At 52.6% G+C, this 19,293-nt stretch overlaps 2 protein-coding genes across 3 annotated transcripts in view; both read left to right on the top strand.

Annotated features, from left to right (window-relative positions):
- The first annotated feature begins 154 nt into the window (after positions 1-154).
- PIGX (phosphatidylinositol glycan anchor biosynthesis class X) lies at positions 155-9,904 on the top strand. 2 transcript variants are annotated; one of them, XM_071565937.1, is made up of 6 exons: positions 155-242; positions 1,377-1,440; positions 1,864-1,996; positions 4,635-4,848; positions 6,739-6,839; positions 9,340-9,904. In XM_071565937.1, the coding sequence occupies exons 1-6, from the start codon at positions 185-187 to the stop codon at positions 9,496-9,498; spliced, it is 729 nt and encodes a 242-aa protein (XP_071422038.1). In that variant the 5' UTR covers positions 155-184; the 3' UTR covers positions 9,499-9,904. The 2 variants fall into 2 exon arrangements, with proteins under 2 accessions (XP_071422038.1, XP_071422039.1); XM_071565938.1 differs by lacking the exon at positions 1,377-1,440 and having other exon boundaries at positions 166-242.
- Positions 9,905-14,039: 4,135 nt separating this feature from the next.
- The window catches only part of PAK2 (p21 (RAC1) activated kinase 2), a 48,488-nt gene continuing 43,234 nt past the window's right edge, over positions 14,040-19,293 (top strand). Inside the window, exon 1 of the mRNA XM_071566149.1 lies at positions 14,040-14,207. The gene's annotated coding sequence lies outside the window, so the exon portion shown is untranslated. The remainder of the gene's footprint in view (positions 14,208-19,293) is intronic.

Here is a 19,293-nt window from a genome sequence, read left to right as displayed (position 1 = left end):
CGCTCCCGCACCGTTGCCATGGCTACGGCGGCCCCGACCCCAAGGCCCCCTGCACCGTAAGGCCCCTCGGGCTGCCCACAACAATGCCTGAAGAACTCAGCGCCGCCGAGCCAGAGGTGTGCGGGCACCGCGCGGTCAGGCGGCGCATGGGGCAGCCCGCGCGGCGCCGTGAGGAGCGGCCGCCATGGCGGGCGGGCGGCGATGGGTCCGGGCCGGGCTGGGAGCGCTGCTGTGTGTCCTCCGTGAGTGTCACGGGGACAGGGCTGGGAGCGCTGCTGTGTGTCCTCCGTGAGTGCCACAGAGACCGGGCTGGGAGCGCTGTGTGCCCTCCGTGAGTGCCACAGAGACCGGGCTGGGAGCGCTGTGTGCCCTCCGTGAGTGCCACCGGGACAGGGCTGGGAGCGCTGCTGTGCCCTCCGTGAGTGCCACAGGGACAGGGCTGGGAGCGCTGTGTGCCCTCCGTGAGTGCCACAGAGACCGGGCTGGGAGTGTTGCTGTGTGTCCTCCGTGAGTGCCACAGGGACAGGGCTGGGAGCGCTGCTGTGCCCTCCGTGAGTGCCACAGGCCTGTTCAGCCTGGAGAGGAGAAGGCTCCAGGGAGGCCTCAGAGCCCCTTCCAGTGCCTAAAGGGGCTCCAGGAGAGCTGGAGAGGGAGTTTGGACAAGGAATGGAGGAACAGGACACAGGGAATGGCTTCCCACTGCCAGAGGGCAGGGATAGATGGGATATTGGGAAAGAATTCCTCCCTGTGAGGGTGGGCAGGCCCTGGCACAGGTTGGGCAGAGGAGCTGTGGCTGCCCCATCCCTGGGAGTGTCCAAGGCCAGGCTGGACAGGGCTTGGAGCACCCTGGGATAGTGGGAGGTGTTCCTGCCCGTGGCAGGGGGTTGGAACCAGCTGGGCTTTAAAGCCCCTCCCAACCCAAACCGTTTTGAGGTCTGGGAAGCACAGCTGTGTCAGTGACCAGAGAAACCTCTTCTGCTGCTGATCACAGTCCAACACTGTTTCCCTGCTGCTGTGAGAGGTTTTGCCAGTGAAATATTCATGGATTATCCAGCTTCACGTGTCAAAGTTGCTACCCCATGTGATCTCTGTGTGTTCTATGCACAGTTCCCTGTTGTCTGTGTGTGTTCTGTGCACTCACCTGTTGTCTGTGTGTGTTCTGTGCACTCACCTGCTGTCTCTGTGTGTTCTGTGCACTCACCTGTTGTCTGTGTGTGTTCTGTGCACAGTTCCCTGTTGTCTCTGTGTGTTCTGTGCACTCACCTGTTGTCTGTGTGTGTTCTGGGCACTCACCTGCTGTCTCTGTGTGTTCTGTACTCTCACCTGCTGTCTCTGTGTGTTCTGTGCACTCACCTGTTGTCTCTGTGTCCCCCCAGATGTACAGGCAGCCTGTCAGGACACCACTGTCACACAGGAGCTCCTCCAGGAGGGGTTTCACAGGTGAGTGTTCCCCCAGCCCTCCATCAGCACAACGTGTGGGTCATTTTACATGTGAAGAAGCTTCTCTTCTTTCCAGGGCCAGCTGCATGAACTCCCTGAGCTGATCCCTGGGCATGTCTCAGGAATGGATTAACATCATCAAGTCATTAACAAGCTCTAGTGGAGGGAGAACAGGAGGCCCCTTTCTAACAGCTGTGTGGAGGCCATTGGTAGTTCTGAGAAGTTAACAAAGAAGTGAAACTTCCTTTTGGCCATGGATGTGGAGTTGTGGTGAAGGAGGGCACGGTCTGAAAGGGAACTGTGTTCTGAATTCTTTGCACAGTGTGGGAGCTGCCTCTGCACATCTGAGAAATACCTCACAGGGGCTTTTTGCCAACTTCTGAAGTGCAGGTATAAATGTCTTGCTCCTGTTGTTGTCTGAAGGGACCTGCTGGTGAAGGTGGAGCTTGGGGAGGATGCAGGAGGATGTGCAGTGGCAGCCAGAGCTCATCTTCCCCCAGGAATCTACGTGGATCCCTACGAGCTGGCGATGCTGCAGCAGCACAATGTGACAAAGGTAACATAGAATGAGAGAAGTGATTGCTTTGAAAGAGACTTCCAGATCATCAAGTCCAACCCTTGGTCCAACTCCAGTCCCTTTACCAGATCATGGCACTCAGTGCCACATCCAGTCTCACCTTAAAAACCTCCAGGGATGGGGAATCCACCCCCTCTCTGGGCAGCCCATTCCAATCCCTGAGCACTCTCTCTGCAAAGAAGTTTTTTCTGCTCTCCAACTTCAATTTCTCCTGGCAGAGCTTGAGCCCATCGTGCCCCCTTGTCCTATTGCTGAGTGCCTGGGAGAAGAGACCAAGCCCCACCTGGCCAGAACTTCCCTTCAGGGAGTTCCAGACAGTGCTGAGGTCACCTCTGAGCCTCCTCTTCTCCAGGCTGAACACCCCCAGCTCCCTCAGCCTCTCCCCACAGCACTTGTGCTCCAGTCCCTTCTCCAGCCTCGTTGCTCTTCTCTTCTCAGTTGGATTGGAAGAGACCTCCGAGATCACCAAGTCCAACCCTTGATCCAACCCTACAGAGTGCCCTGGGCTGGTGATCACAGTAGGATTGGATCAAGACATGTTGGATTCTCTGTCCCTGGAGGTGTTTCAGAGGACACTCAGTGTCACATCCAGTCCCTTCTCCAGCCTCGTTGCTCTTCTCTGGCCCCGCTCCAGCCCCTCAATCTCTTGCCTCAACTGAGGGGCCCAGAACTGAACACAACACTCAAGGTGTGACCTCCCCAAGGCAGAGTCCAGGGGAAGGGTCACTGCCCTGGGCCTGCTGGCCACGCTAGTTTGGATCCAGGCCAGGATCCCCTTGGCCTTCTTGGCCACCTGGGCACACTGGTGGCTCCTGTTGAGTTTCCTGTCCCTCAGTCCCCCCAGGTCCCTCTGCCTGGCTGCTCTCCAGCCACTCTGTGCCCAGCCTGGAGCACTGCAGGGGGTTGGGGTGGCCAAAGGGCAGGACCTGCACTTGGCCTTGTTGAATTTCATCCCATTGGAATCAGCCCATCCCTCCAGCCTATCAAGGTCCCGTGCCAGGAGGGCTGGGGGAGGACTCTGGGAGTTGCAGTCTCTCGACTTTACCTGGCTTGTTGCACCAAGGGGATCAATCCCTGGAAGGAGATGCTGCTCAGTGCCATCTTTGTGACATCTCCCTGTATCTCTTGGATTGATCAGCATCCATTTGGTGTTGTGTGCTGCTGATGTTCTTACCCCCTGTCTGGGGGAGCTGCTGCTCCTGTGCTCAGCCCCAGTGAGTGGGAGAAGCACTCAGGCTGAGAAGGGTGACCCCCAAAGAGTGGTGGGGATCTGTGAGCAGTGTGATGAGGGAGCTTCCCAGCTTTGCTTTCATCCCAGCTTTCTGTGTTGCTTTCCAGTCTTTGCTTCGCTTGTTGGGTAGAGACATGGGCAAAGGCTGTGGCTTTATTCTCCTTAGGTGCTTTATTTGGTTAAAAGGTGGATGCAGAGGCTGTGGCACCTTCTGCCCTTGGGAGGCCTGAGGTGCAGCTCTGCCCTTGCTTACACACATCTCTGAGCTGATGCCTCTCAGGTTTGGCTGAAGGCACAGTGACACTGTGTAGGGGGTGACAGTGTGTTTGTGGACCCTCTGATGTCTGAGGTGATTGATGAAGAGATTGATATGGAGCAGTTCAGAATTTATCCTTGAAGGAGAGCAGTTTGGGTGCACCCTTAAGGAGCAGGAGCCACCTGTAGAATGTGGGATACCTTGGAGCCAGTACAATGTTTCCATGTATGTTGGGCAAACTGACTAACCATCCTGTCTAACCATCCTGTCTAACCATCCTGTCTAACCATCCTGTCTAACCATCCTGACTAACTATCCTGACTAACCATCCTGACTAACCATCCTGTCTAACCATCCTGTCTAACCATCCTGACTAACTATCCTGACTAACCATCCTGTCTAACCATCCTGTCTAACCATCCTGACTAACCATCCTGACTAACCATCCTGACTAACCATCCTGTCTAACTATCCTGACTAACCACCCTGTCTAACCATCCTGTCTAACCATCCTGTCTAACCATCCTAACCATCCTGTCTAACCATCCTGTCTAACCATCCTGTCTAACCATCCTGACTAACCATCCTGACTAACCATCCTGACTAACCATCCTGTCTAACCATCCTGACTAACCATCCTGACTAACCATCCTGACTAACCATCCTGACTAACCATCCTGTCTAACCATCCTGACTAACCACCCTGTCTAACCACCCTGTCTAACCACCCTGTCTAACCACCCTGTCTAACCATCCTGTCTAACCATCCTGACTAACTATCCTGACATTGGATACAAGAGTATATAAAAAGTGAAGCTGTAAATAAAAATAAAGCCTTCTGATCAAGCCTTCTGATGCTGCTGTGCCTGAGCTCTTCTGACTGTCATTAATGCACCCCCCTTAACCCTACAAAGGGTGACCCCAATAACTCTAAACTTTTCATGTGTAGTAATCACTCATTGGAGAGGGACTGGAAAAGGGGTTTTGGAACAGCTTAAGGCCAGAATTTCCAACTTAATCTCCCTGACCACAAAATCAAGCGCAGTGTTGGAAAACAGACAGAGGGAAATCCCTTCCCCCGTGGTGTGGATTCTGATCGAGGCCACCCCTGTACCTTTCCCTGCTTGCAGGCAGTGCTGGTTCCTGCTGTCACCGATGTGGAGGCTCCTGAGTACCTGGCCCCGGACGTTCAGCTGGTGCTGTCCCTGGAGCAGGACCCGCGATGCTCGCGCTGCTTCGGCGCGGCCGTGCCGGTGCACGCGCGGTACCACCGGCCGGCCCGGCACAGCCAGCCAGCCTCGGTCGTGCTGCACAGCCCACAAGTGCTGCTCTGCTGCTGCCACAGTGAGAGTCTCAGGGGTGTGCTCGTGGGGAGAGAAGGATAACCGTGGGCAGCCCAGAGCTGGGAATGTGGCTCTGTGTTTGTGTGCTGGACGCGGAGCTCCCGGTGCTCGTGTGAGCACGAGGGGATGGTGTGGCCCTGGGAAACACCTCGTTGTCTTCCTCACTGGGTGCTGCTGCCTGGCCAAAGGCAGATGGGATTAGCTCAGTTGGTTAAAACTTGGTTGTAATAATGCCAAGGTCATGGGTTCAATGCCCTGTGTGGGCCAGTGACTGAAGAGTTGGACTCGATGATCCTTGTGGGTCCCTTCCAACTCAGAATAGTCTGTGATTCTGAGAACTAGGAGTCTGTGACACACCTCTTGGTGTTGTGCTGCTGCCATTGTACCCTGTGCTGTTGGGGCTCTTCCAGCTGGAAGTGTTGGCAGTTGTCACAATCCATGTGTTTGTCAGGCCCTGGTTTGCCAAAGGCCTCCTGCTCCAGCCTTGTTTTCCTGGTGTTTCCCTGTGGTTACACTCAGTAGGTCATGGCAGCCAAAAAGGGGACACAGGTTGCAGTTGTCACACATGTGAGGTAGTTTATTAAATCACTCCATGAAGAAAGAAAAAGGAAAAAAATAGGAAAAGGCAAAAGCAAACTCTTAACTACAAGTTACACAATATATATTGTGAAATCTCACCCATGGCTACTTCCCATTGGTTGAATAGCAGTGTCTATAAACTTCATTACAGCTTTTAATTGGATGTCACTCTTTGCTCAGATGTTCTCTTTCCTGTGAGAAATTTATCCCTTTAACATTCCTTTCTCATGGATATCTTCTCCCAGAACCTCTTTATCTTATTTTGTTTTTGCCAGCCTGCTGGTTTTTCTCACAGGACTAATTAAGTTTCAGTGTTCTCATCTCTGTACCAAAAAGTACCAACTATTAGGCCTCAAACCTCCCTGCAGCTCTAAAGGCCTTTCTTAATTCACAAACTCTTAATAATCCTCACAATTCCCATGGCAGCTGAAGCTGTGTAGGGTGTATTTAATATCCACCCTTGCCTATTTAGAGTCATCAAAGCATTCTGATGATTTCTAACACTTTGTTCCTAAGGGGAAATGTAGGAAACTGTGCCTGGAGCTTAGAACAGTCATAGTCTCAAACTCCAATGTAACAGGAACCTGAAACCCACTGACAATATTTCAAGTTAAGTGAACAATTAAATCCTCTATTTTTGCTCCAAATTTTGTGTCCCTTCACAAAGTCACTCCTGCCAGCTGCCAAGTCAAACTCAGTAGTGGTTTGCAACTCCTTTACCTTCACTTGTGCATCATTTGAGCAATGATTTTCTGGGATAAACACAGGGGCAAACAAGACTGCCTGGTCACTGAAAAAAAGGGTGTGAAATCTGCCTGGTTTTCTGCCACATTTACTACTTATGATCAGGAAAACATTTATTATTAATATGAAAAGGTCTAAAGTATTGAAAAGGAGTTCTTGCATGTGCTGACAGAAGGCCAAGAAGGAGAAAGGGAGGAATAACTTCACTTGTTTTGGGGGAAAATTGTAACTGTATGGCTAAAGTTGAGGGATCTGTAGGCTAACCAGGAATTCTTTGCCCTGTTAAGGACAGAGGGGCCAAGACATCACACAGGTGAGATTCTCTCTTGGATACCTGCTGTGTCAGGGAGGGACTTGTTGCAAAGTTCACAGGAAGGAGTGCCCAGCACCTCTCTGACCGTGCAGGGGGGATCTGGTGTGTTTCTGTCAGTGCTATTTCACCACTTGGCTTCCAGGGAGCTGACTCTGTCAGGCTGTTGTGGGGGGAAGATCCCTCATCTGGCAAAGTCTTGCAGGCCAGATTGCTTCATTCCCCTGGCTCCTGCTGATGCATTGCTGCCTTCCCCAGGTGCCCTGGCAGCAGAGTGTTGGCAGCCTGTAGAAGTGGGAGCTCCCTGCTCAGCTGAAGGAAACATTCCCTGTCAGTGGCACAGCACAACACACAGACCTGTGAGTTCTCCTGTCTGGTTCTTTTGAACATTTGCTGCTTCTTTGTGTTTCTGTGATTAGCAACTTCCACAGGGCAGGGATTAATCAGTAGAAGACTAGTTGGGTGGTTCCCCCTTTGGGAGGCTCCTTTCTGACTGGCTTTTGGTGGGGTCATCCTGCCCTTCTGCTGTGCTCACAGGCACTCTGTGCTCTTTGTCAGGCTGCTCTCTCCTCACCCTTTTTCTTTTATTTCCTTGCTGTTTTACTTGGAATTCTAGGATAAAATTGGCACTGGTCAAATTAAGAAAATTCTTTACAATGTTGGTGCTTCAGAGGAGTAGCAGTGAAAAACTACTCAATGATCCAACTAAAGGAGGGGTAAAACTGAAAAACTACTCAATGATCCAACTAAAGGAGGGGTAAAACTGAAAAACTACTCAATGATCCAACTAAAGGAGGGGTAAAACTGAAAAATTACTCAATGATCCAACTAAAGGAGGGGTAAAACTGAAAAACTACTCAATGATCCAACTAAAGGAGGGGTAAAACTGCAGATTTAATGAGTAGCATCCTAAAAAAGGTGGTCACTTTTATTTGTTTGCCATTACCTGATTGGGTAAATATTTAAGAAGAGGTGAAATTTCTTACTCTGTGTTCAGAACCAAGGAAGGTGGGATCTGCAGTGTGGTAAACAACTGCCTTTGTTGATCAAAAGGGTCACAGTATCACAGAAATTCAGAAATAAGAGTAGCTTAAATCATAAAAAAATTATTATTTTTTTACACATATACCTTCCTATATTTAAGATACCTGGAGATGTCTGAGACATCTGCAGCTCTTGTCCAAAAACACTTTCTGCATCCACCAAAACCCCAAATATTTGTTCACCTTGGGGAAATGTGTCCTCTCAGTGCCCTCACCTCACTGTGAGAGCTGCTGTCCTCTGTGTGGCATTCCCTGCACACCCTGAGTGGCAAGGCTGGTGTAGGAGCAGAGACAGGAGCACAAGTGGCAGCAGATGCACTTGCTGAGCTTTGCAGTGCAGCAGTGGCTGCCACTGTGTTTGGTGGCAATAAAAAGGGGCTGTGGGCAGTTAAATGCCACCCTGGCACCTGATCCTGGCAGATCTCAGAAGCTCAGCAGAGTCAGCCCTGGTTAGTGCTTGGATGGGAGACCTCCTGGGAATACTGGGGGCTGTAGGTTCTAGTCCTGAGGATGGGAGACCTCCTGGGAATACTGGGGGCTGTGGGTTCTAGTCCTGAGGATGGGAGACCTCCTGGGAGTATTGGGGGCTGTAGGTTCTAGTCCTGAGGATGGGAGACCTCCTGGAAATACTGGGGGCTGTAGGTTCTAGTCCTGAGGATGGGAGACCTCCTGGGAATACTGGAGGCTGTAGGTTCTAGTCCTGAGGATGGGAGAACCCCTGGGAACACCAGGGGCTGGAGGTTCTAGTCCTGAGGATGGGAGACCTCCTGGAAATACTGGGGGCTGTAGGTTCTAGTCCTGAGGATGGGAGACCTCCTGGAAATACTGGGGGCTGTAGGTTCTAATCCTGAGGATGGGAGACCTCCTGGGAATACTGGGGGCTGTAGGTTCTAGTCCTGAGGATGGGAGACCTCCTGGGAATACTGGGGGCTGTAGGTTCTAGTCCTGAGGATGGGAGACCTCCTGGGAATACTGGGGGCTGTAGGTTCTAGTCCTGAGGATGGGAGACCTCCTGGGAATACTGGGGGCTGTGGGTTCTAATCCTGAGGATGGGAGACCTCCTGGGAACACCAGGGGCTGTAGGTTCTAATCCTGAGGATGGGAGACCTCCTGGGACTACCGGGGGCTGTAGGTTCTAGTCCTGAGGATGGGAGACCCCCTGGAAATACTTGGGGCTGTAGGTTCTAATCCTGAGGATGGGAGACCTCCTGGGACTACCGGGGGCTGTAGGTTCTAGTCCTGAGGATGGGAGACCCCCTGGAAATACTTGGGGCTGTAGGTTCTAATCCTGAGGATGGGAGACCTCCTGGGACTACCGGGGGCTGTAGGTTCTAATCCTGAGGATGGGAGACCTCCTGGGAATACTGGGGGCTGTAGGTTCTAATCCTGAGGATGGGAGACCTCCTGGGAATACTGGGGGCTGTAGGTTCTAGTCCTGAGGATGGGAGACCTCCTGGGAATACTGGGGGCTGTAGGTTCTAGTCCTGAGGACTTCCCTGTCACTGTCCAAGCTCACTTGGCCGTGGCAAATGGACCTCAGGGCTTCAACAGTGGGGCCAGTTCTGCGCACGCTGAGCCTCACCTAAACCATCCCCTGCACAGGCTGGAAGGGCACATGGTGAGAGCCCTGCCCAAATCTTTGTTCATGAAGTCTGGCCATACAAAAGGGGATGTCCCATCTTGGGTTTGTTTGGAATCCCAGAAGAAGCCTTAGCAGGAGTCTTATTAAGTCAGAGTTTGGTTACTAATCCTCTCAGTTGCTGTCAAACAGAAGCAGCTTGTTAAATGAGTACAATCCCTTTGTCTTCCCCTGCAGGCACAGGAGGAGCTGGTGCTGGAGGTTCCCGTGGGGCTGAGGGAACACAGTCCCCTGGTGTGTGCTGTGACCCTGCTCAGCACCCTGCTCTGTGCCAGCCTCGTCCTGGCTGCCACCTGCAAGCACGGGAACTTCTCCCCTGGGACCTGCTCAGAGTGAGGAACCCCCACCCAGCAAAACCAGCTGGAATCACACCAGCTTCCTAAAGGGATCCTGATCTACTGTTACTTTTATCTTGGGGGTGTGGGGGCCCTATAATGGGTTAGAGTTCCTTTGTCTTAACACTTGCAGTCACCTTCCACAGCCCAGAAGATAGTTTGGATGTAGCCAAAGCTGATGGAGGGGGGGAAGAAGCCTGAGAAAGCTGAAAGCACTGCTGTGAGCAAAGGGACAGCAGTCAGGAGTGGAGTGTGGGCCCCTCTTCCCTCCTCCTGGCCCAGAGCCTGTTTCCACTACAGGGCTGCCTCTTGTAGAGCTGTTTGTACTTCTCGACTCAGGGATTGGTTATTAAGGGTATGAAAAACATTATGGGGTCATTAAAGTGTCTGAATTTTCAGCTTGTTGAGCAGATGGGTTATGTGTGAATTTGTGAGATGTTTTGTGCATACCTGGGACAGGGGGAGAATTAAATAATCCCTCCTGTTCCCATAACTGGGGGGGATCAGCTGCTCTTGGTCAAATCAATGACTAAGGTTGGAAAAGCCCTCTAAGATCATCAAGTCCAACCATTCCCCAGCACTGCCAAGGCCACCACTAACCCCTGTACCCAAGTGCCACATCCACATGGCTTTGAAATCCCTCCAGGGATGAGGACTCCACTCCTGCCCAGGGCAGCTGTGCCTGGGATGGACCACCCTTTCCATGAAGAACCTTCCCAATATCCTGCCTGCACCTCCCCTGGTGCTCTCATCCTGTCCCTCGTTCCCTCTGGGAGCAGAGCCCGACCCACACCTGGCTCCACCCTCCTCTCAGGGAGTTGTAGGGATGGAGAAGTTCCCCCCTGGGCCTCCTTTTCTCAAGTCTGAACAATTAGTCAAAGTTTAGAAAGTTTGAAAGAAACTTCACACTATTTCAGGGGCAGAAAGAGACCGATGGAAGATGAGAGCCAGTGAAAAGATAGTGACAAGAAACAAATATTTACAAGACTTGCATCCAGTCGCCAGGACGGTTGATAAATACAAGGAAATGGAGAGGAAATCCCCGAATGGAAAAGCTGAGTGGCTCTGGAGAGGCAGAGACAGCTCCGATGCTGCCTCCAGTTGTCAGCAGGTGGCACCGTGAGCCCACGGGAACTCCCGAGCGATTGTATTCCCCACGAACTGCGAGCACGTCAGAGAAAGCAGGTGATTTGGGGGAGTGCCTGTGCGAGGGGGGGGAATGAACACTCCTTTTGTGGGCTCCGTGTGTGGCCGAGACTTCCCAGCAGCAGAATTGGCCTTTCATGGCTGTCCAGCTGTAGCCTCAGGATCCCTTGGGCATCTTTCTCCTGCTGGAATTCAGCTGAGAGCTCGTCTTGTGACTTCGCCCACGACAGGTTGGCAAGTGCTCGGACACTGGGCTCTTGTTTGCCCTCGGTGGCTGTGCCAGGACTTCATCCACTGCCCCAGAGGGGTCGGCTCTGTGTCTGCTGGGGGCAGTCTGGGCTGTTTAACCCCATCAGTGCTGGGACCAGCATCGTTTCCAGCTGGGATTCTTAATTCCCAGAGCTGTGTTTGTTCCTGGGCTCCCTCTGTCTTACGTAGGTAATTCCGTGTCGCAGTTTGACCCTTGGAATGGCAACATCCCAGACTGACTGCCAGGGTTCAATGCCAGGGCAATCTCCTGGAAACTCAACTTTTTTTTTTTTTTTAACACCAGATAATACCAGTTGTAAATCACAGGTTGAATCTTTCAGCCAAGTCAAGCTGCCTGATGTCAGAGCCTGGGCAAAGGAAATCTGAATCACAGAATTACAGGATGGCTTGGGTTGGAAAGGACCTTGGAGCCCATCCCATCCCACCCCCTGCCATGGGCAGGGACACCTCCACCAGCCCAGGGTTCTCCGAGCCCTGTCCAACCTGGCCTGGGACACTCCCAGGGATGGGGCAGCCACAGCTTCTCTGCCCAACCTGTGCCAGGGCCTGCCCACCCTCCCAGCCAGCGTTTCCTTCCCAATATCTCATCTAAATTTCCTCTTTTCCAGTGGGAAGCCATTCCCTGTGTCCTGTCCCTCCAGGCCTTGTCCCCAGTCCCTCCCCGGCTCTCCTGGTGTCCCTTCAGGCTCTGCCAGGGGCTCTCAGGTGTCCCTGGAGCCTTCTCTTCTCCAGGTGACCCCCCCAGCTCTCCCAACCTGGCTCAGCCCAGAGGGCTCCAGAATCATGGAATGGTTTGGGGTGGAAGGGAACTTAAATCCCATCCAGTGCCACCCCTGCCATGGGCAGGGACACCTCCCACCAGCCCAGGGTGCTCCAAGCCCTGTCCAGCCTGGCCTGGGACACTCCCAGGGATGGGGCAGCCACAGCTCCTCTGGGCACCTGTGCCAGGGCCTGCCCACGCTCACAGGGAGCAATTTCCTCCTTACACCAAATCTAAATCTACTCTCTCATCTTTTGAGCAATGAGAAAAAGTACTGCAAGTGGCAAAAATGCATCAGTAAAATATATATCATGATTCCCATCCATCAGCTTTTCAGCTGAACTTGAGCAATTCATTCTGATTCATGGACAAGGTGAGGGGATGGCAGAGCTCAGGGAATGCTTTTTGTTAGGGCCAATATTGGCTGGTTTTGGGAAAGGAAGGGAAGGGAAGGTTTGGGGAGGGAAGGGAAGGGAAGGTTTGGGAAAGGAAGGGAAGGGAAGGTTTGGGAAGGGAAGGTTTGGGAAGGGAAGGTTTGGGAAGGGAAGGTTTGGGAAGGTTTGGGAAGGTTTGGGAAGGGAAGGTTTGGGAAGGTTTGGGAAGGGAAGGGAAGGGAAGGGAATGGAAGGGAAGGTTTGGGAAGGGAAGGTTTGGGAAGGTTTGGGAAGGGAAAGTTTGGGAAGGTTTGGGAAGGGAAAGTTTGGGAAGGTTTGGGAAGGGAAGGGAAGGTTTGGGAAGGGAAGGCTTGGGAAGGGAAGGCTTGGGAAGGGAAGGTTTGGGAAGGGAAGGTTTGGGAAGGGAAGGTTTGGGAAGGTTTGGGAAGGTTTGGGAAGGGAAGGTTTGGGAAGGTTTGGGAAGGTTTGGGAAGGGAAGGTTTGGGAAAGTTTGGGAAGGGAAGGTTTGGGAAGGGAAGGTTTGGGAAGGTTTGGGAAGGGAAGGTTTGGGAAGGTTTGGGAAGGTTTGGGAAGGGAAGGTTTGGGAAGGTTTGGGAAGGTTTGGGAAGGTTTGGGAAGGTTTGGGAAGGGTAGGGAAGGGAAGGGAAGGGAAGGGAAGGGAAGGGAAGGGAAGGGAAGGGAAGGGAAGGGAAGGGAAGGGAAGGGAAGGGAAGGTTTGGGTGTTAAAGGCTGTGTTGGGAGTGAAAGCTTTCTGAACACAGATTAATGGTTATAACAAAAAAAAATACTGCAAAACCCCTCCTAGTTTGTCTAAAAAGCTGTGCCTGGGGAGGGAAACAAGGATGGGAGGGGAGTTCTGGATTCTGCAAATGGAGCTGGAGCTGAGAGGGTTGGGAGGCAGAAGGCTCAGGCAGCGAGGAGGGGTGAGGGGTGGGAGCAGAGCTGAGGGAAGGGGATGTCACAAACCTGCTGTGGTTTGCCCAGAGGTGATGCAGGGGCGAGTTTGCAAAGGCTGATGGATCTTGGGAGGATCAGACTTGGAGCTGAGTCAGAAAGGGAGAGGAACAGGCGTGGAAAGAGGGGCAGCCTCAGAGCCACAGCAGGGGCCCTTTGGGAAAGGAAGGAGCTGAACAGCCCAGGGAAAGAAGGAATGTCAGATGGAAAGCACATATAAACATTATATATATATATATATATATATATATACACACACACACACAATCTTATATAGATGTTTCATATATAATATATACTCTATAATGTTCTGTAATATACACAATATACATTATATGTTACCTATAATAAATGTTAAATATAATATGTATTATATATTATGAATGTTAGATATATAAAGATATATAGATATATAAAATTTATATGTGTGTGTATATATATATTCACACACACACATATTAAAAACATTTATTTTTTTTCTAGGTTGTTAAGCTCTTCTGTTTTCCTCTTGCTGTGGGTGATACCAAGGGAGCAAAGCCCTTAGAAAAAGGATAAATGTTATGTGTGATTTTTATATTTATATACACACAAACACATATGTGTGTATATATATATATAAACAAAAATTATATACATCTATATAAATGTTATATATAAACCATTTATTATAGATAATATTTAAAATTTATTATTGATAAAATATATCATGTAAATGTTATATAATAGAGTTTATAAAATCTGTAAAATCTATATAAATGTATATGATTTTTCAATATAAATATATATACAACTTTTTTTTATGCCTGTTAGGCTCGTTTACTTTTGTCTGGCTGTGGCCCAGATATCTATAATATTGCATAGGTAGATAAACATATATATTTATACACACACATATATATATTTATTAAAATTCCCATAGAGAGGGTCGGACTACAACTCCCATCCTGCCCCGCGGCGAGGCCCGTTCCGGCGGGCGGTGCCCCCTGGGCGGTGCCCCGCCCCTGCCCGCCCCCGCGGGCTGTGGCCACGCGCGGCGGTTCCGCTTCCCCTCCGGCCCCGCCGCCGCCGCCGCCGCCGTCCCGCCGGGTCCCGGTCCCGGTCCCGCCGCCGCCGCCGCCGCTCTCGGCCCAGCCCGTCTGTCTGTCCGTCCGTCCGTCCGCCGAGGCGGCGGCGCCGCCCCACCCGGTGAGTCCGCTCGCACCTGCCGGCTGCGCCCCCCCCCCGCGCTTTGTGCGGCCGGGCCGGGCCCGCCTTGGGCGCGCTCGGGGCGCGGCCCCGTTCCCGTTCCCGTTCCCGTTCCCGTTCCCGTTCCCATTCCCATTCCCAGCCCCATTCCCATTCCCGCTCCGTCCGTGCCGCCCTCCCCGGCCCCGCCGTCCTGGCCCGGCCCGGCCCCGCTTCCTGCGGCCCCGCCGGGCCCCGCCCCGAGCGCCGCCCCGGCCGGGGAGCCCCGGGAGCCTCGGGGAGCCCTCGGGGAGCCCTCGGGGAACCCTCGGGATGCCCCAGGAGCGGGGCAGACCCTGCTCCGCCCCGCTGGGTCGGCACAGATCCCCGCGGGGAGCCGCGCCCGCCGCGCTGTCAGAGCCCCCGGCCCGGGCAGGGCCGATCCCTGCGCCCTCCCCGCGGGCACTGCCCCTTCCACCGCCCCTGCCCCTGCTCTCCGCCTTGGTTTTGGGGATGCTTCTTGTGTTTATCCCGTCAATGCCGCGCAGGGTTTAGGATCACAGAGTCCCAGAGTGGTTGGGATTGGGAGGGACATAAAGCTCATCCCATTCCAGCCCCTGCCATGGGCAGGGACATCTTTCACTATCCCAGGGTGCTCCAAGCCCTGTCCAGCCTGGCCTTGGACACTGCCAGGGATGGGGCAGCCACAGCTTCTCTGCCCAACCTGTGCCAGGGCCTGCCCACCCTCAGAGCCAAGAATTCCTTCCTAATATCCACCTTAAATCTAAAAGAAAACCTCTGTGTTCTGTTGCTCCTTCCCCCATCACCTCAGCCAGCTCAGGGACCTGCCCCGCTGTTACAGGAAATGCCACCTTAGACCAGACACCAGTTCAAGGTGCACATTATTCACCTCAGAGGTTCCTCCAGAAACGTGAAGTTGCTTTATGAGATGAAGGAGGGAAGGGACTTCAAGTGGAGGAGAATGGAAGAAGTTCATAGAATCAAATCCCAGGATGGCTTGGGTTGGAAAGGACCTTGAAGCCCATCCCATCCCACCCCCTGCCATGGGCAGGGACACCTCCCACTGTCCCAGGGTGCTCCAAGCCCTGTCCAACCTGGCCTTGGACACTCCCAGGGATGGGGCAGCCACAGCTTCTCTGCCCAACCTGTGCCAGGGCCTGCCCACCCTCCCAGGGAGGAATTTCCCCCCCCAGTATCCCAAATAACCTGCCCTTGGTAGGTTGGTGGTAACAGAGAGCAGGGAGGGTGAGGTTGGGTCTGTCCTGGTCCATGTGGCAGCTGCCCAGAGGCTGCTCTGGGAGCAGAGGATCCATCAGCTGCTCTCCAGGAGCTTTGCTTTGCCTGCAGCCAAAATAAACCTGTCCAAGTGCTGCCCTGTGGCCAGAGGGGTCTGTCTGGGTGTACAACACAGTATTTTGGAGGCCTTGCAGTAATAACAAGGGTAGGGGCAATTCCAACATGGTATATTGTGATTTTTTGTCATCTTATTTGTGTTTCTTTGATTTTACCTGCTTTTTGGTGGGTTTTATACTTGCTAAAAGCAGGACCTGCTCTAGAGGAAGTCTGGGATTTGCTTTGCAGCTGGAATGTCCTCACAATGTGAGTCCTGGAGGGTATCTCCCTAAAAAAACCAGGAATTTGCTACTCAGTGCTTCAGTTTCTACATTTTGGAGGTGAAGGGAATTAAACTCACAGGGATATTGTGGAGGCAGGTCCAAAAGTGTTGTTCATTATTGGAGACTTGTTCTTTATTAGGGACTTGTTCATTATTAGGGACTTGTTCATTATTAGGGACTTGTTCATTATTAGGGAACTTGTTCATTATTAGGGAACTTGTTCATTATTAGGGACTTGTTCATTATTAGGGAACTTGTTCATTATTAGGGGACTTGTTCATTATTAGGGGACTTGTTCATTATTAGGGGACTTGTTCATTATTAGGGGACTTGTTCATTATTAGGGGACTTGTTCATTATTAGGGAACTTGTTCATTATTAGGGAACTTGTTCATTATTAGGGAACTTGTTCATTATTAGGGGACTTGTTCATTATTGGGGGCTTGTTCATTATTGGAGACTTGTTCATTATTAGAGGCTGAAATAAAATAGAAGAAAATAGAATTAAAGCAATGAAAGCCTTTGCATTGTGGGTTTTTTGAGTAGAATCTTTGAGCTCATGGGAGCACTTTAAACAAAGTGCAGTGGGTGATGTTGGAGAGGCAGGAAAAGCCTCACTCCAAAGTTCACTGGGTGGATGTTGCAGTTCTTGAGGCCAGAACAGAAAGGCTTGAGGAAGGATCTTTGTATTGTCTGAGTTGTGTGGGGAATTTGGCTCCTCTTTATCCAGAGCTGGTTGTTAAAACAGCATTGCCAGGCTCTCCCCTGTGGAATATGGTAGTGGAATATGCACCAGCCCCAGTTTGGGGGGCAGAGCCACAGGGAAGGGGGTTTGGGGTCCTGCCCACCCCAGTTTGGGGGCACAGCCACAGGGAAGGGGGTTTGGGGTCCTGCCCAGCCCAGTTTGGGGGCACAGCCACAGGGAAGGGGGTTTGGGGTCCTGCCCACCCCAGTTTGGGGGCACAGCCACAGGGAAGGGGGTTTGGGGTCCGACAGAGCCACAGGGAAGGGGGTTTGTGGTCCTGCCCACCCCAGTTTGGGGGGAGTGTCAAAGGGAAGGGGGTTTGGGGTCCTGCCCAGCCCAGTTTGGGGGGCAGAGCCACAGGGAAGGGGGTTTGGGGTCCTGCCCAGCCCAGTTTGGGGGGCAGAGCCACAGGGAAGGGGGTTTGGGGTCCTGCCCAGCCCAGTTTGGGGGGCAGAGCCACAGGGAAGGGGGTTTGGGGTCCTGCCCAGCCCAGTTTGGGGGGCAGAGCCACAGGGAAGGGGGTTTGGGGTCCTGCTCACCCCAGTTTGGGGGGCAGAGCCACAGGGAAGGGGGTTTGGGGTCCTGCCCAGCCCAGTCTGGGGGTCAGAGCCACAGGGAAGGGGGTTTGGGGTCCTGCCCAGCCCAGTTTGGGGGGCAGAGCCACAGGGAAGGGGGTTTGGGGTCCTGCTCACCCCAGTTTGGGGGGCAGAGCCACAGGGAAGGGGGTTTGGGGTCCTGCCCAGCCCAGTCTGGGGGTCAGAGCCACAGGGAAGGGGGTTTGGGGTCCTGCCCAGCCCAGTTTGGGGAGCAGAGCCACAGAGAAGGGGGTTTGGGGTCCTGCCCAGCCCAGTTTGGGGGGCAGAGCCACAGGGAAGGGGGTTTGGGGTCCTGCCCAGCCCAGTTTGGGGGGCAGAGCCACAGGGAAGGGGGTTTGGGGTCCTGCCCAGCCCAGTTTGGGGGGAGTGTCAAAGGGAAGGGGGTTTGGGGTCCTGCCCAGCCCAGTCTGTGCCATCCCTGGGTGGGATCCCTGTCAGGAGCTGAACTGCTGGAAAAGGAATCCCTGGTGTCCAACTTGGCCTGGGGATCCTGCTGAGTGATCTGGCACTGATGGGCTGGGAGGACTGGACAGTTCTGTGTCTGCCTTTCTGCTCCTCCTGCTTTTTTCATGGAATGTGCCCTGGGCTCAAACACCAAAAGGACCAGGATCTCCTCAGCAAGCCCTGCCAGCATTTCCTGTGGCACAGCAAACAGGCTCCTAATGCTGTCAAATTATTTTTTTTACTTTGAAAAAGCCTTTTCTTTTCAATGTGTGAACTGCCAGCTGTCACTCAGAAAAATAAATGAAGTGAAGCCTTAAAGTTGGGGCATTATCACCAAGTGTGAAATATTTTCTTCTCACCCCCCTGAGTGGAATAATGGCCCTGTCTGGGTATGTGGCACTCCCCAACACCACACAGAGTGTGCTGTGCATCCAAGGCCTGTGCTCTGCTGGGCAGCAGCTCAGGGGTGATTTCCTGGGATGAAATTTGTCCTGGGATACACCTTGGACCTTTGGCCAACTGGGGGAGTTTCCTGCTGGAGGCATCAGCTCCCTCTCTGGGCTGGGTGTTGGGGTGGATTCATGGACCATGTTGGCAGCTCCAATCTTGGGGTTGTTTTAAAATAACCCTCCTAAAATCCCCCTTGTTCTCATGTTATTTGTCAGCATTTTGGTTGTGTTTAAAAGGGAAAATTCTTCAAGCACCTTTGGATTTGAAATCACTTGATTGATGGGGCAGGTTTTGCTCTTGTGAGGATAAGCAAAGCCAAGGGGACCCCAGTCTGGGTCTGTGTGTTATTAATAAGATAATTCTGCCTCAGAGCTCCTTCATCTGCCTTGGGTTGGTTTTGTTTGGGTTGGTTTTGTTTGGGTTTTCCCCCCTTTTATCTGTTCTGGGCTTAGGAGGTCTGTGCCAGTATTTTCTTGTTCCTCACAACACACACGTTTTCTGACGTGGCTGCCACAGCAGAGAAGCAACTCTTTGTTCTGCAAACTGCCCTGGGTGGCTGGGCCCAGGGCTGGCACCAGCAGAATTCCAAGCCCTGGGAGGGAGCTGAATCTCCAAAGCATCCACAGGGAGATGGTGGTGGGGAGAGCCAGGGTTAAAATGCATCCTGCTGGGAATAATCTTGGGAAAAGGCCAGAATAAGGTGGTTGTGGAGCTTTCCCTTCTTTTCCTAGAAATGTGGTTGCTGTAGTCAGTCTGTCCTGTCAAAGCAAAGACTCTCCTTTGAGTCAGAGAATCATAGAATGGATTGGGTTGGAAAAGACCTCTAAGATCAGCAAGTCCAACCCTTGATCCAACCCTACTGTGATCACCAGCCCAGGGCACGGAGTGCTGGTGATCACAGTGGGGTTGGATCAAGACATGGTGGATTCTCACTCAGTGCCACATCCATAGAATCACAGACTCATAGAATCAGTTGGGTTGGAAAAGCCCTCCGAGATCATCAAGTCCAACCCTTGGTCCAACTCCAGTCCCTTTACCAGATCATGGCACTCAGTGCCATGGCCAAGCTCAGTTGAAAACCCTCCAGGGATGGGGAATCCACCCCCTCTCTGGGCAGCCCATTCCAATGCCTGAGCACTCTCTCTGCAAAGAATTTCTTCCTGATATCCAACCTAAACCTCCCCTGGCAGAGCTTGAGCCCATCGTGCCCCCTTGTCCTATTGCTGAGTGCCTGG

Source organism: Pithys albifrons, chromosome 11 (assembly GCF_047495875.1).
Source record: "Pithys albifrons albifrons isolate INPA30051 chromosome 11, PitAlb_v1, whole genome shotgun sequence".
NCBI classification, from domain to species: Eukaryota; Metazoa; Chordata; class Aves; order Passeriformes; family Thamnophilidae; genus Pithys; species Pithys albifrons.
This window is presented reverse-complemented; position numbering and strand designations above follow the sequence as displayed.